The 17,268-nt window shown below is 37.9% G+C and overlaps 2 protein-coding genes across 3 annotated transcripts in view; one reads left to right on the top strand and one right to left on the bottom strand.

Annotated features, from left to right (window-relative positions):
- The first annotated feature begins 3,432 nt into the window (after positions 1-3,432).
- Positions 3,433-17,268, top strand: part of vaspb (vasodilator stimulated phosphoprotein b) — a 98,668-nt gene continuing 84,832 nt past the window's right edge. For both annotated transcript variants that reach the window (XM_087293387.1, XM_087293385.1), the window contains exon 1: positions 3,433-3,856. In XM_087293387.1, the coding sequence (XP_087149513.1) occupies positions 3,852-3,856 (5 nt within the window). In that variant the 5' untranslated portion in view covers positions 3,433-3,851. The remainder of the gene's footprint in view (positions 3,857-17,268) is intronic.
- Positions 13,621-17,268, bottom strand: part of si:ch211-132b12.6 — a 206,727-nt gene continuing 203,079 nt past the window's right edge. The window contains exon 17 of the mRNA XM_087292232.1: positions 13,621-14,171. The gene's annotated coding sequence lies outside the window, so the exon portion shown is untranslated. The remainder of the gene's footprint in view (positions 14,172-17,268) is intronic.

Here is a 17,268-nt window from a genome sequence, read left to right as displayed (position 1 = left end):
TATCCTTATCCTTGATTTCACAGCAATTTTTTTTCATTATAAATCGTCACATCGTCGCGCTAAAACAATATCATATTTTTTTAATTTCGTCCTTTAGCTTTTGAAAAACAAACAATATATATATATATATATATATATATATATATATATATATATATATATATATATATATATATATATATATATATATATATATATATATATATATAGACGTGCAGCTATGATATTCATACAGATTTGGAACAAGCAGAGGCGGGTTCTTAAATGATGACAGAATTGACTCTTTCGAGTAAACGTTTGTTTAGTTTGTCTTATAGCCATGAGCCCTTGTTCATTTCTTGTCCTGATAAAACCTATTATTTTATTCGTATATACGACGGATTTAGTGAGCGATTCTATCACGTAATATATGCTCTTACACCTCCATCTAGTGGTAAAACACCAAACCAGCTTTCTGTTAATGTGTAGCCAAAGACTGTCCACTAGGTGACATAATATCATCAATAAATGGGGAAATTATTGGACACACACACACACACACACACACAAATCTTAAGAGAAGAATAATGCGTCTCTTTTCTGCCTGTTTTGTATGTACAGGGGCGATTTCTCATATATTGCCATCTGGGTCAGTGTGGTTAGGCACTTATCCAGAATGCCTTTAGAAATTCTTTCAACATTTCTGTTAGTCGACAAACACTGCATACACAATATGATCAAGCTCTCCTGCTGATGTTTTGTTATTGAACGCTGATTGCCTCGTATTTGAATGTTGTCTGCGTTTGAAAGCCCGATTTGTTTAAAGAATGCTAAACTGAAGGCCAGAGAGTCCGAGGATCTATCCTGTGAAACTGTGCCATGCAAGCAGAGCCAGAATGGGAGCTTGTAAAAGTGGCTCAATGGAGGAGGGGTGAGCCTAAAATTACAACTCACTAGTTTCCTTTTAGATGCTTATCAAAGCAGTCAGATGTGTATAATGTACATTACGCATGCACAAACACACATACACACACTACAGATGTACAAAAGGTCTTTTGGTATCACTGTATTTTCTCATGTGTTCTCCTCTGAACCGGAACGACACGCATGGCAGGCTTAAAATCTGATTATGTAATTATCAACGGCTTACATAATTATTTCAAATGTTTATTTTTTTTAAATCGTGTAAGTGATGTAAACTGAGTTGAGCAGGATTATGAATGCAAATAAACATGCATTTGTCACATATTGTGACATTGTGAAACAATATATTGTTTCAGACATGACAATATATTGAGTAAAAGATGGCAGATGTGGCACATGGTGGGATATTTTCCATAAACAAACAGTGGAGATATTTATGTGTGTCTATATATATATATATATATATATATATATATATATATATATATATATATATATATATATATATATATATATATATATATATATATACATATATATATATATATATATATATATATATATATATATATATATATATATATATAGTGTGTGTGTGTGTGTGTATGTATTATGTATATTAATGTATATAAATGGGTGATATTTGCCTGCTCCCTTTATTCATCAGTTCGCCACAGCAGAATGAACCGTTAACTTATACAGTGTATGTTTTATACAGTGAATGCACTTACAGCTGCAACCCATCACTGGGAAACACCCATACACACTCATACCCACACACATACACTACGGCCAATTTAGTTTATTCAATTTATATAGTGCATGTATAGACTGTGGGGGAAACTGGAGCACTCGGAGGAAACCCATGCGAACACGAGGAGAACATGCAAACTCCACACAGAAATGCCAACTGACCCAGCCAGTATTTGAACCAGCGACAATCTTCCTGTGAGGCAACAAAGCTATCCACTGAGCCTCTGTGTCGCCCTTTAATCTATTTTTTTATCGCATTTCTTGTAACAGTTATATTCGAGAGTAAGTTTATAAACTCCTTTTGATCATTCAGAGTAATTTAAAGAGATTTCCATATTTTTTTAACACAATAGAGAGTAAGACACATGACAGATAGTAATTTCTAATGTAATATCTAGCACAAGTATAGAATGCCAGAAAAAATGGTGTTATGCTAAAAAAACCACAACAAATATTTTGACCTGCATTTTAGATAGATAGATAGATAGATAGATAGATAGATAGATAGATAGATAGATAGATAGATAGATAGATAGATAGATAGATAGATAGATAGATAGATAGATAGATAGATAGATAGATAGGCGGGCGGGCGGGCGGGCAGGCAGGCAGGCAGGCAGGCAGGTAGGTAGGTAGGTAGGTAGATAGATAGATAGCCAATACCATAAATATTAGGGATATTGGTTTCAATACCGCATATTTTGCTGGATCTTGTTTTGGCCAGATGGGACGAATCTAAATCCAATAATACGCATGTATTCTGTGGAATTTATAATTGCAACAAAAGTCATGAAGACATTATTAGGCACTACTTTTCATACAAAAAGTTTTCATGCACTATACTGTAATTTTTTTTTAAGTTTACAGTTTATTTCAGGCAGCTGGGGTGCTGAAATAAATTACAGAAATTTACTGTAAAATAACAGACGTTAAATTACAAAAGTTTACCAGAAATTAAAGTTTAAGGAAATTTCTGTAATTTATTGTTTATTATTTTACGGTAAATTTCTATAAATTAACGGTCGTTATTTTATGATTTTTTTTCTGGCACCCCAGCTGCATTAAACTGTAAAATTACGGATTTGTTTACAGTGTATATTTTAAATGTTCTGAAGCCAAACGATAGTTTATTGTAAAGTAAAGTTGAATATTCAAGAAATTAAATTCAAGTACATCAGTGCTTCCCTCCATTGTGCCTTTTAATCATTCAAAATTCAAACTTTGTGCCTATATAAAACATCTATATACATTATTTTTCTTTATAGAGAAAGTGTCTATTTATTGGACTGTGTACAGAAGATATTATTTGGGTTTCTATATATCTCAGATCATCAGAAGTATAGAAATTGTATTATATTAATAACTGCACTGGTATCGGATCGGTATCGGCTGATACTCAAGAATTTTTGGTATCGGATTGGTTTTAAAAAAGGGTATCAGTGCATCTATGTGAAAACAATGGTGCAACTACTACAGACAACACATTTTGAACTATATATTTTAGATTTCAGCTTAGAGACACACACACACACATTTTGCATTTGAGCAAAGGCCCACTACAGAAACACACAAGTGAATTCGTGATGTACAACACCACACATAGCTAAAGGTGGGGGAAAGTGTAACTTTTCAGCAAGAACAGGTTTATCTCCCAGCGCTGGAGTTTGGATCTCGACCGCTAGGGAGTGGAGGAGTAACATTGCTCTGCCTCTGCCTGTTTTTCAGCTCGGGAGGGGGAGTCAGACAGACGGGAATGAAAGCTTTTCCTCAGAGTTGAGGAGCAGGTTGGGTTTCGCTCGCGAATGAACGTTAACGACCGACCGGCGACGACCGAGCAGGAGTTTATCGAAAACCGCGTCCAGACTTCACAGCCAGCCGCGCGGATGCAGACGAGGACATGAGGCGGAATATGTGCAGACTTTGCTCGGAGCGAGACATGAGTCCAGGATACTGATTAGAGTTGACACAAGCCCAGCTCCAGTAGCAACTCTATCCACACTTCACCTCCAACCCCCTCCTTCACTCCTCAACCAGGAAATCATCGCGCATTGCCGCTTATCCGTCTTCCCACAGATTAAACAAAACACCAAACCCCTTGGTGGGTTTATCCATGAGGATATCGCCGATTTCTCCTGTGTTTTCGCCCCTGGAAGTTCGGCTTTAGCTCTGAGGAGGATCCGCGCTGTCGTCGAACAATGAGGTAAAGCACATTTGTTGCCCTCGCTTTTGTGTGTACTTTGTTTTGCGCGCTACAATGTAGCTCACAGTGTGGGAAACGAGTGAGTGAGTTCGGTCTGTTCGTCACTTTCTGTCCTGCTACTCGCACCTACTGGAGGCGGCTGACCATCACAGCAGCAAGTGTGTCCTTTCTTTCAGTGTTTACACAGCTCCAGCTCGTCCCTTTATGTCTGGTGTTGACAGTTTCTCTTTTCTTTTATTTCCTCCCCTGCTTTCTCCTGAATGGAGCTGCCTCCTGTGAATATGTATTGTTAATAATTTTGCACAGATTTGTTTTTTCCATGATGCAGGGTGTTTAGTTTGAATTAAATGAAGCATGCTAGCAAAACAGGTTATATGACACTGTCATTCTAAACATTGTTAAACGAATAATGGGGTTCACATTAATACATAAGGTTGTGTCATATTAGCCTAAAATATTGATTTAATGAACATATTGGGTAGCTATTTTCTAAACATGTTTTTATATACCTTTTAAGTTTTCATGTGCATGTTTTGGCACTGCTTGCATTGTCGTCAACTTTTGATTAGGTGCATTTTAGAGCAAATTATGCTGAGATTTTCACACATTTATTAAATATTTCGTTGTGCTCATGGTTAAATATATACACAATTATGTATTGCTTAATTTATGTGTAAATTTATTTAACAATTTGCAAAATTACTTGCACCTATAGCCTATAAGCTTATACTTACTGGTACGCAATGTAAACGGACAAAGTAGCAGTTTTGTGGTAATGCACGTTTTTTTTGGATGTCAAAAACTCAAGTAGGAACTTTTTTTGTCAATAGGTTATTTATTATTATTATTATTATTATTAATATTGTTATTATTATGATTTGTAAGTACTTTTTAAAATGAGGTGCACCTGTGCAGTGCTAGTGACCTTTAAAATAACACATAAGCACTTTATTTTACAGTATACACCGAGTTACACGAACGGGTATCGATAACTGTATCCTCAGGCGGTGTTGTTTATTGTGCGTGTTGAAAATGCAGCTGTCAAACGGTAAATTGGGTCTTTGTAACACGTAGCCAGTCCTCTTTTGTGAGCCCTCCCAGTTCTCTCTGTTCTGGGAGTTGGCCGTGGCGCGAATTCACAAATCCTACTGTGGGGAAGGTTTGGCATATGAATATTAATTAGGTCACGGGACGTTCATTCAGTGGCGAACGTCAAATATTTGATTTAATATTCATGTTTAAAGCCTTAGCCATAGTAGGATTGGTGATTTATCGGTAAGGGCAGTACCCGGAACTAACCTACATATGGAGCAACGAAGCCTGATAATTGCACATCCTGCTGCAGCCTGGGCAGTTGCAGAGTTCAAGGGCACTTTTATGTTAAAAAACTAACAAGACATTATAGCAATACAATTAGTGAACTGCTTCTAGGTTCAGTTCCTTATGTAATAATGTCTCTAAACTAATTTACAAACATAATATTTGAATGAAAAGTTGAACTGAACATTAGTAGGCCCATATCTTGAATTTTGGACTTCTTCTAATGTCTGCTTTTGACTGATCATAAAATCTGATAATGTTCCTCTTCAGCATGGTTTGAAATATGTTGCTCATAATTGTGCTTGAATGCATGTATTTGCATAAATGGCAATGGTCAAAATAACGAATGTTTTTATGTGTTGTGATTGATTAAAAATAACGTTAACTATTCCACTAAAGGTTGTATCTTAACTCTTAAGTTATAACATTGGTGTACATTCATTTTCTTTTCGGCTTAGTCCCTTTATTAAATCTGAGGTCACCACAGCGAAATGAACCGCCAACTAATCCAGCACGTTTTAAGCAGCAGATGCTTTTTCAGCTGCGACCCAACACTGGGAAACAGCCACACACTGTTGCATACACTTACGTACACTACGGCCAATTTAGCTTATCCAAATCACTTTTAGTGCATGTCTTTGCACTGTGAGGGAAACCGGAGCACCCAGAGGAAACCCACGTCAACACGGGGAGAAAATGCAAACTCCACACAGAAATTCCAACTGACCAAGCCGGACCAGCGACCTTCTTGCTGTGAGGCGATTGTGCTACCCACTGCGCCACCGTGCTGCCCATATCATTGTCATATCATTAAATATGAATGTAAACAAGTCTGAAAATATGGCATCTTTTTTATTTAGACCAAATTGTTATTATTAAACATTTTTTATTTTAAAGGTGCAGTAGGTGATCTGTCTAAATGCTAACCGGTTAGCTTATTATGCTTGAAATACAGTTCCTCCCCTGCCATCCAAAGCCACGCCTCTTGAAATCACGAACTGGCTCATCGACCCTTTTCACATTTTCGGGTTTCTCAGTAGCGGAAGGCGTCATGGTAAGGTAAACTCAGAACGCAGTGAATCAGAGAGTACAACAAAAAAATTTTACAACTCTATTTGCTGAAATAATAAAAAATGCCACAATTATGTTATCAAGACTTTCAGAAAAAGGAAAAAAAATTGTGTCAGACAGGTGACAGCAGCTAATGTAGGAGAGACAATAATGTCAATTTTACTCTCAGCCCCATAGACGCTGCATTAAGCCTGGTTTATACTTCTGCGTCAAGTGACCAGCGTAACTCACGGCGCAGGCAACGCGCGTGGCTGTGCATTTATACTTCTGCACGCTGTGTCTGTTGCTCTGCATTAACACTTCCGAAACGCTAGTTGGCAGTGAGGTGTAAATGTTCCTCTGTGTCGAGTTTCTTCGCTTCTGTTTGGCTTTTCCTGATCACTTCCCGGTTGTACAAGTGACTCAAACTCGCTCATTTTGAGGCAGGAACTGGCACACGTGCAACAACTTTAACTATGAGGTAAACACAAAACAAAACTTTTCATCTGGAGCTCCTTCACGGGACTCCACACTTGTAAACAATCGCTCGCGCCATTCGCGCGGCTCTCGGTTCTGCCCAGACTCGTCAGCACTACCAAGCCGACCAATCACAGAGCTTGCGCTACGCGTTGTTGAGACGTGAAGTTACATTTTTTGAGAGGTGCACGTCAGTGACGCTGACGGCCACGGAGAAGGGCTATGCGTCAGCGCCGTAGCATACGCCGGCGTTTGACGCAGAAGTATAAATCAGCCTTTAGAAACACCTTGCATAAGCGGTAATTAGTTTTTTTTTTTTTATTTGATGCAGATATGATATAATACAAATATAAATGCATATAAATGTTACAAAAAATCTATATATTAAAAACTTTTAAGGATTTAAGATTATGATCACTGTTAAACGCGTTAAACGTCTTGTAAAAAGGGTCCATTAAAGATGACAGAGATACTATACTATATAATACTACAATTCTGAACAAAAAAAATTATTATATTTAGCACGTTTTCAATTGTGTAGCAAGCAAAATAATGTGCAATGTGTAATAATGTGCAATATTTCATGCATGCGAGGATCGCTGGTCTCACTCACTCATGGACTTTGTCCTAAAGTGACTACTGTATGCTTTGTGGTTGGCCAGCCGCGTGCAGGAACACTTATTACTAAACCATACTTACATTTCAGAGCAAATATTCAGATTAGCATGGCTAACAATATAGGGAGTGCGTCACAGGTTGTTATTGTTCAAAAATGAACCAATGTGAATATAAAAGCAACTTCACCTCAGTTAAGCAAGCTAGGCGGAATGGTGCTACTTACTGATGTTTTGTTGTTAAAATAAATAAAAATCTACATTATCGATGCTGTAAAAGGTCCCATATAAAACTGAAAATAGTCACATCAATCTTTCACCGGAAGATTTCAGTGGCTGAACAACACTTCTGTGCATATAACCCATTTATAGTACAACACAATGTACATCAGCTTTGCGTGACTAGTTAAAACATAACATTACCTGTCTAATAAAAATACTTCAGCCATGGTGTCGACCTTCCTCCAGCGTGCAAAAGTAACTCCAATACTGATTCAGGATATTAAAAAGTTTTGATTCAGCATTTGTTTTTACCGCTGTGTGGACATGAGCACGCGAATGGTGGATCTGTGTGAACGAGTGCACAGTTGTACAAATCAACATTTGCTGACAGACAGTTTGGGCTACTTATTAGAATAATGGGAATTATCAACCTGACAATTTTTAATTGGACCAACATTTTTTAGTTTTTGGCCTTACCCAGAATATAAAAATATATATAAATACATTTAGATTATTTACTGAAGTCATTACTATTGGAATGTGAAGAGACTTTCAATTAGCACAACTCAAACTGTTTCTGAAGAAAATCACCTACTGCACCTTTAAGTCATCAGTAGTTTGCAGAAAAAAACTAATTTTTTTTTCTTTTTTACCCAAGCACACAAGTGTAAATTGTAAATCCAAAGAAACTAAGAATTTCCAAAATGGTCTCTTAATTTTGTACATTTTTATTTGAATTAATAAAAATGTAGTGGTTTAAAGGAAAGTAGCAAACACTAAAAATCACATTAATTCATATTTTGTGGTCCTTAAATAGTCTTTTACTTTGTCAGCAAATGATTTTTTTCTAAATATAGCTGCTATTATTTTGGTATTTAATCTACTTTTACATTGGGATATTTAATATACGATGTCTTGTGTAAATCGTGGTAAGAATGAGAGTCATTATTCTTTTGCTCATAATATTAATACAAAGGTACTCATTCTAATGTAAGGGGGGATATTTATGCGGTGTTATACTTTTATTGTTTTAATATGTTGATGCACAATGCAAATATTTTATTTTCAGTGACAATTATATGAAGTAACAACAATGCACTTCTTGATATTCAACAAATAATTGCAAGAATGTCATTGGCACAAAGCCTTTCTAAGCTCTATAAAGTTGACACATTGTTTAAAAGAGGGAAATGCCAACACAGACGAGCTCTTCCAACAACTTGAGAATTTAAATCACTCATTTTGCTATGTAAACAACAACAGCAACCTGCGTGACAGGTTTTTTTTTTTTTGTCAGCGTATCTCTTAGGCCTGTCTCACCCCAAAATGAAAATGTTTAAATAAGCAGAGGCTCTAAAACTTCAGCTATTCATTTAAGTGCAAATTTCAATTCATCGATGTTATCGGACAGCATGCTTGATGTTGACATTGTGACACACAGGAAGTTTGGCTTAGGGAGGTTTGCTGGGTTCAAGCAAGAGGCTCTGGGGTCAGTGGCGTGAGTTTGCTGTGTCGGGTCTGCTTGCATAATAGGTGAAGAATGGAATGTTGTCACATTTACTAGTTTATTGTGCTGTCATGTACAGGGACGTCAAGACCAGAACGCAGCGGAGCGTTTAGCGCCTCGTTTTGAATTTCGCCAGGCCACCAAATGCTACAATGGCTTCTCAAACTGCATGCGGTTTGGGAAGTCCAGTGTTGAATTCGTGGGAACTTAGGCTAAAGTCATTGACCTTCAGTCAGTCTCTGGGTTAAAATGAAAAAGATGAACAATCAAAGTTCCAGGGTTGGGTGCACACTTCTCTTTTTTTAGAGATGAAGTATGCAATTTACTGGTAGCTCTGAGCAGACTGCAAGCCCAAGATGATTTATTACATAACTGAAATATTTTTTTACACAACAAATAGCTTTGAGTATTTCTGATTTACATTTCAATAGATTATTATAATTTTAAATGATAATGTAACATCAACTGAATCAATACAGCTTTTTTTTCTGGTTTCTGTGTTTTTGCAATTGTGTTGAGATGTACACTGTTAAAAAAAGTCGACTCAACCAAAAATTTTAAGGCAACAAACTTCAGGATATTTGAGTTTACTCAGCTTAAATCAAGTCAAGTGCATTAATAGGGTTGAAAGTTGAGTCAACTCAAATGTCCTAAAGTTTGTTGCCTTTAAATTGTAACTTTTTTTACAGTGGTAAACCAAATTTAAGTTTTGTTTGGTTGTAGTGAGTTAACACATCAGAAAGTAGTTTTATTAATGAAATGGTAAAATGTCGACGTAATATTATGGCTGGCCATCAGTACTGTTGGTGACAAATCAGTATGATTTCAGTTGTACACTTGTGTGGAGATTTTGGTGGACCTTGTGTAGACAATGTGAAATTTATTCATTCATTTTCTTTCAGCTTAGTCCCTTATTTATCAGGGGTGACTACAGCGGAATGAACCGCCAACTGTTTCAGCATATGTGTTACCATATCTGTCAACATTGGGATGTAAAAATATGGGATAACACCCCCATTCATGCATTTGTTTGTGTAGAAACTGTACAATGTGAAATTCATTCATTCATTTTCTTTCGGCTTATTTATCAGGGGTGACCACAGCGGAATAAACCGCCAACAATTTCAGCATATGTTTTACCATACATCAACATTGGGATGTAAAAATAAGGAATAAAAATCTCATTAATCTTTTCTTCACTGTATAACTTAAACATTCTGATAAAGAGCAGCGAATGAAGCTCTCATTTAATTGTTTCATTTGATTATATTAAATAACAGAGGTGTCACTTTAAAAACGCACAGATCTATGATGAAAGCGTTTGATTGCTTTCCCAACTATTTATGCTCATTTAGGACAAAATTTGTTTTGTTTAAATGAAAACCCATCAAGATCGACATGTTTAGATGTTATTAATATTATTGTTGTTATTATTATTGTTATTATTATTATTAATGTTATGATGTGTATATGTCTGTTTAAACACGCACCCAAAACCCAAAGTATTCGCTCCACTTCTAAATGTTTGTACAGAATCCATTTAGCAAACAGCGTATGTTTATCACTATGGAGCATCTCACAGTCACGCACCGCTACATGAACTTGCTGTTTTAAAGATTGCATAGGGGCAACAGCGCTTGTAATGAATATTTAGATTTTTATATTATTTTCAAAGTTTTCATGCCTAACTAAAATAAAAGCACAGAACAAATTCTCATGTAAGAGCAGGGAGCGCCCCCTGGTGGTTCGGTGGTATGGGTTGTGTATAAGGAGGATCAACTCTTTGATGTTTATTGCCCCCCTTCATAGAAAGATTAAAAAAATACAGGAAAATACCTCCACGGGATGATAGAACTATAAAATACGGGAGAATCCTGGGAAAAACAGGAGGGTTGACAGGTATGGTTTTATGCAGCAGATGCCCTTTTAGCAACAACCAAGTACTGGGAAACACCCGTTCACTCTCGCATTCACACACACACATACTCTATACAGCCAATTTTGCTTACTCAATTCACCTATGCCACATGTCTTTGAGCTGTGGGGGAAACCAAATCACCTGGAGGAAACCAGTACTCGAACCAGTGGCCTTATTGCTGCGAGGGCGACAGTGCTAACCACTGAGCCACCATGCCACCAAATGTGAAATTGCCAACTCTTAAAACATTTGGGTTTTCTCCTGAGATTAGGTTGGGAATGTGAATTCAGAGCAGCCCTGCAGCTAAAGTTCATGTGCTCATGTCCTCATATAGAGTGAGGCAGCAGAAGCTGATAACAAGCATTATACATGAAAAATTGAAAAACCCAGTAAAACTGAAACAAGTGTTATGCCTGTCGAGTATGTGTGTATTGTAAACATAACTACACAGAGACGCACAAAAACAGGCAGATCTCCTTTTTACAATGCAGTTTTTTACAGTTTAATATTCATAGATGGAAGTCCACATGGCTCTTTGATTAGAGTGTGGCGCTAATTTTTAATCTGTTGATCCAAATTTTTTGAATTACTTAACTATATACTCAGAAACCTAGTGTTTTAGGTTTTAAAGTGCAGTAGATACAATGCCATGACTATTGAGGCAAACTAAATTCTTTTTCATTTTTAGTTTGAGGTCAAATCAAATTTGAAACGGTTGAGTTGCTGATATACTGTTTTCAAACACTTCAGCATTCCCGTGCTGCAGTAGGTGGGGTTGTAAATGTGTCCCTCGGCTCATGTGTACCCCTAAACACAACAATGGCAAATGAGAAGAACAGTTTTATAAACAACTGGGAGTCATAAAAACCCCCTTTTCCACAAGAAGTGCACATCACTTCTTTTCTTTTTGCTGTGGACAGACACCAAATGGTGCCATCTGTGCGCTAACTCATAGCAAAGATGTGGCATGACAAGGTGGGCTTCTTGTCTGCTGTGTGACCACCCTTGAATTTTTTAAATCTCTTTATGATTAATTATACAGGTGCGGATACGAAGTATCGGATTGGGTTTCAGTATCGGTAAATACTCAAAATCAATTGACTCTGACTCGAGGGCAAAAAAAATTTGATCGGGACATCCCTAAAAATGATGTAATCTCAGTTTGTTCTTTGATTTAGTTTGAATTATACTGTTGACTTTAGGCGATCAACAGGCAAAACCCATAAACAATTTTTCCAGTTTTTTTCTGACAACATTATGTGAATAGCACCTCAGTAGTTGTGCTTTTTAACAATTTTGAGTAATTACGGAAAAAGTCATGTAAAAATGTGGTGCTGGACACATCCCAAGCGAGACTAGATGATGAGGATTTTGTTATTAAAGGCTGTAAAACGAAGTGTAGTTGTGTGTTGTGACTGGAGTGAGTCAGTACTGTCTGTTTTGTCTGAGCACTGCTAGACACATTTTTTTTAACTTGAAAACATCATTATTTGTTCCTGCTGGAGCCAAAATGACTCCCCTCAATATGATATAAAAACACAAGCACACAGGTGGTCCGCTTCTGGCTTTTCCACACTTGCAGTTTAATCATTCCGGTTTGTTCCTGTGTGTATTTTTGTCACTGTCGTCCTGGAAGTGTGTGTCTGATTAATGGCAGCTCTGTGATTCACTGCTGTTATCAGACTGATGACTGTGAGGGACTCGCCCAGCATGTCTTTATCTAAATGACTTCCACTCCAGTGCTTCTCCAGTCTAAAGGGCTTTAGGGTGGCACTGGTGGCTTTGCGCCCCATGCCAGATGCTACATCGCGGCCCCTTCTGCTGCCAGTATTTAATTTCTCATGATCCTGGGTGGTTACAGACCATTACATATCGAAACGATAGAGGAAAACAAAGTGATAAACTGAAATGTGCTTTAATTGCTGGAGAAAGCATGGTGACTGATGGGATTTGTAATGGGGATTTTAACAAAACATAAAACTGCTGATTTTCAGTAGTTTGAATAACATAGCAGTTGTGGTGCTTCTAATTACATAAGTGGCTTATATGAAAGGCAAAGGCCCCTAGATTACACTTATTTTACCAAAATAAAATATCAATAGTTTTTAACTATTTATTAGGACAGTAAGGTCTGACTTTGCTTGGACAAAAGTCTTGTCACTTAACAGAAATAATGTACAGTATAGAATTTAAAGTCATTAATTAATATTGTGTCCGACTCCCATTAGCTTGGAGGACTGCATCCATACACAGGGCTCGAAATTAACCTTTTTGCTTGGTAGCACCGGTGCTCTTAACTTAAAAAATGTAGGCGCATCAGCCAAAATTTAGTTGCACCCACTAATTATAGGCACCGTTACTACAAGTTTTATACAAACAGATTTATTGCATTTGAAATCAACACTAATCAAACTAACAAGCAAAAATAAAAATATATGCAAGTGTGAGGAAAATATGTCTCAACGAAATCCCGTTATCACAAGAAAATACATTTTTTTAACGGAACTGCGTGACCAAAAGATACACGAAGCGCTCACCGGCCCTGCACACACTGCTTGAATGACTCTGTTAATGATATAACTGTACTGTTCTCATGAGTGGTGTCTGATATTGCACTGATGCTTTTGACATGTACTGTACCTTATTATACATCATGTTAATAGTAATACCGGTCTTTTCATGAGTAGCGACATTAGTTTACTCAGTGCAAGCCAAGCCCGTTTGCGATGGTGTACGTGGTGTTAGATTTGACATATAGCTGCCCCTTGCACGGCAGACAGCATCTGGCGATTTTATAAAGATTGAACAGAAGCTCTCGTGCTAGATGTGGCAAACAGTTACCTGAAAATTCCACCCCACAGACTTTTCATAGCAGACTTGAAGCCAATGGAAGTCTTTTATCCACTCTTGGAAAAGTGTAGATGGTGGATTAACATTCAGCACATGGTCACTAAGATGTGTCATTATTTGTAACTTTAGATGCCATGGTTTCTAAAACAAAATCTGTCAGTGTTATCTTCATTCTCATCTTCAGCGCTTTACAGTGTTTCGCGGTAGTAGCTCTCCCTCTCATCCGAAGCAAGAAGGCACTGACTGAGTGATTGACAGCTGATATTAACCAATCATTCGCGTTCAGTGTTAGAGCAGCGGTGGGCCAATAAGAAGAGCGTGAAGGCGGGGCAAGCATTACGGACTTGGCTTTGTTTACTGTAGCAAGTTGACATGACAACTGTTTTAAACCATTCCTGAGCGCTGCGTTTCGCGTTTCAAGTGCAGACAAAAGCCCCTTTCACACAGTGATACCGGTAAATATCTGGAAAATTTCCGGAACGACTTTACCGGTATATTCAAAAAAGCGCTGTTCACACAGGCGAGGACAGTACGGACATTTTCCGGAAAAGAGCATTCACACATCCATTCCAAAATAACGGTAAATTCTGACATCATTCACCACAAATGAGCTTTAAACGGCTGCGCTTGTATTTGTAAACATTTGACTAAATTACAAACTCTGTGGATGATCAATATTGTGAACAACTTTCGCTGGATCACTTTCTCATGTCGGGATGTTCATAATATGTGCGTGTGCAGGCGCTCACAGGCTGTTTCAAAGGCACACGCAAAGCTTAAAGGTAAACAAACAACGGCTTATCATAAGCATCTCATCGATGATTATTTACACAGTTGGCATAAAGAAGAACACATAAACGTGATCTGACTAACTTCTAGCAGCTAAATATGTCTGGAAAAATATTCAAAGGTTTTTATTCTCACAAACCGCGCGGACGTAAATGCGTCTGACTGTTGTGATTGGCTAAAGCAGACGTCTCACGTCAGCACGTTCTAGACGTGCACGCACTTATTACGGTAATCTTCCTTCTGCATTCACACAGTACAGCATTCCGGCAAATTGCCGGTAATATTACAACTTCTCTTTCCGGAAAATAGCCAGAACGAATTTACCGGTATTTTCAAAAAGGACCTGTTCACACATACAAGCTTTATGTGATACAAAGGTCTGTATGTGTGAAAGGGGCTTACGCCTGTTTCACACCGCAAGCGTCAGCGGCGCGTGAGCAGAGCGTGAGCAGCGCGTGTGTTTTCGGCGTCCATGTTAACAGATTAGAGCTTTCATACCGCACGCAGCAGCAGCGCGTCAGTGCGAGGCGTGAGCGTCGCCGAAGCAGCAGTGCAGCGATAGTTTCGGCGCTGGGTCTATTTTTGACGCGCTGCTCACGCTCAATTAAAGCCACAGTGCATTGATAATGACCAAAACACATTGAATGACAGTAAAAAGTAGCAATTTTACCCAATAAATGCGTTAATAATGTCAAATGGTTTATATATAGTCATTCAAATGAACTTAAAACGATTAAAAACGGCAACAAAACATTTACTTAGGCCCGAACTACAAAACCAAATGTAAAACTATTTTACTATCAGTTTTGCTTAAGTTGCACACTAGTGTTGTAGGAGAGGGGAAATGGAATATTTACGGGATTTGTAGTCCATAGCGAAGTGTATTGTGGGTAGTGTAGTGCGACACGCATGCTGGATTATGTGAGCTCGCTGTGTTCTGTGCAGCTGAGCAGAGCAAGAAAGTTTTAATCGGCTTTGTTTTATGTTCACTCGAATTATTCCTACCGGGAGCTGTTTACACTGTGAATCTGACAACACGAAAATGGCATGCATTAATTACTTTTGTCCGTCTCATCATCTGCACGAGCATGAATTAACGAGCTGTTATTCTGCCGCTGGACATCACTGAAGCGGAGAAATTAACACTAGTTTGATCATGTATAAATATCATTATAACTTTATTGTATAAATATGATTATAACTAGGTCTACAGCAACCTGATAATCAAAAAACAAATGACATGATATCACAGGCGATTGTCTTCTGACTGTAGACACTTCTCATATAAGTTAGCTTTAGAAGCATACAGTACTATTTGCTCTATAAAATTTGTAAAATAAACATTTGCAGGTTAATGAAACAGCATAGGAGGGGCCTTGGTGCAGATGAAAAGTTTAAAAAGTGTATTTGTATATAGAGGGGTAACTAGATAGAATTGACAGAGATAGGTTGATCTCAGCAGCAGCTGCCGAAGAGCTGCGCGCTGCAGACGCAGCTGGTGTGAAAGGCAAACGCCTGCGTGCTGCTACTGCTCGACATACGCGCTGCTCACGCTCTGCTCACGCGCCGCTGACGCTTGCGGTGTGAAACAGGCGTTAGAGATGCATTCTGCGTGAATGTCTCCCGAATCCGCGCATGTGCTGAACTGTTTGCAGTAAAAACTGGTCGCACACAACAATTTTAAGCACTCGCAGAAATGCTCCCAAATATATTTTGAGGTCATATAGATAAAATTTCGGGCGCGTATGCAACAAAAATGGTCGCAATTTCAAGCCCTGCACACATCTCTGCAATGATTCAAATAACTTAATAAAGTCATCTGGAATTACAAAGAAAGCGTTCTTGCAGCACTCCCAGAGTTCAACAAGACTCTTTGAATACATCTTCAATGCCTCCTACTTTATCTCACCCCAGACATGCTCAATAATGTTAATTTCTGGTGACTGGGCTTTACCAATCTTGGAGCACCTTGACCTTCTTTGCTTTCAGGGACTTTGATGTGGAGGCTGACGTATGAGAAGAAGCGTTATCCTGCTGAAGACTTTGCCCTCTCCTGTGGTTTGAAATGTAATGGGCGCACAAATGTCTTGATACCTCAGGCTGTTGATGCTGCCATCCACTCTGCAGATCTTTCGCACACCCCTATACTGTATGTTACCCCAAACCATGATTTTTCCTTCACCAAACTTGACTGATTTCTTTGAGAATCTTGGGTCAAAGTGGGTTCCAATAGTCTTTTGTAGTATATGTGATGATTGAGATGCAGTTCAACAGATGATCTACCGTCTGCCACTTTACTAAATGATCAACTAGAAGTCAAGTTATTATTTGTTGCTCTTACAACTGGGTTCGATGACAAGGCTTATGTCATGTAGTGTACACCTTAACACGAATCAAGTTTACAACACTAAATGTTTTACTTCCAAATCATATGTAATATCGGTAACGCGGTAACACTTTACAATAAGGTTCATTAGATAATGCGTTTACTAACATGAACTAATCATGAACAACACATGTACAGCATTTATTAATCATAATTGAACATTTACTAATGCATTATTAACATCCAAGTACATGCTTGTTAACATTAGTTAATGCACCATCAGTTAACATGAACTAACAATGAACAACTGTATTTTCATTAACTAACTTTAACTAACAT

Source organism: Danio rerio, chromosome 18 (genome assembly GCF_052040795.2).
Source record: "Danio rerio strain M-AB ecotype USA chromosome 18, GRCz13ab, whole genome shotgun sequence".
Lineage (NCBI taxonomy): Eukaryota > Metazoa > Chordata > Actinopteri > Cypriniformes > Danionidae > Danio > Danio rerio.
The sequence above is the reverse complement of the archived record's forward strand: the minus strand, read 5'-3'. Positions and strand labels throughout refer to the sequence as shown.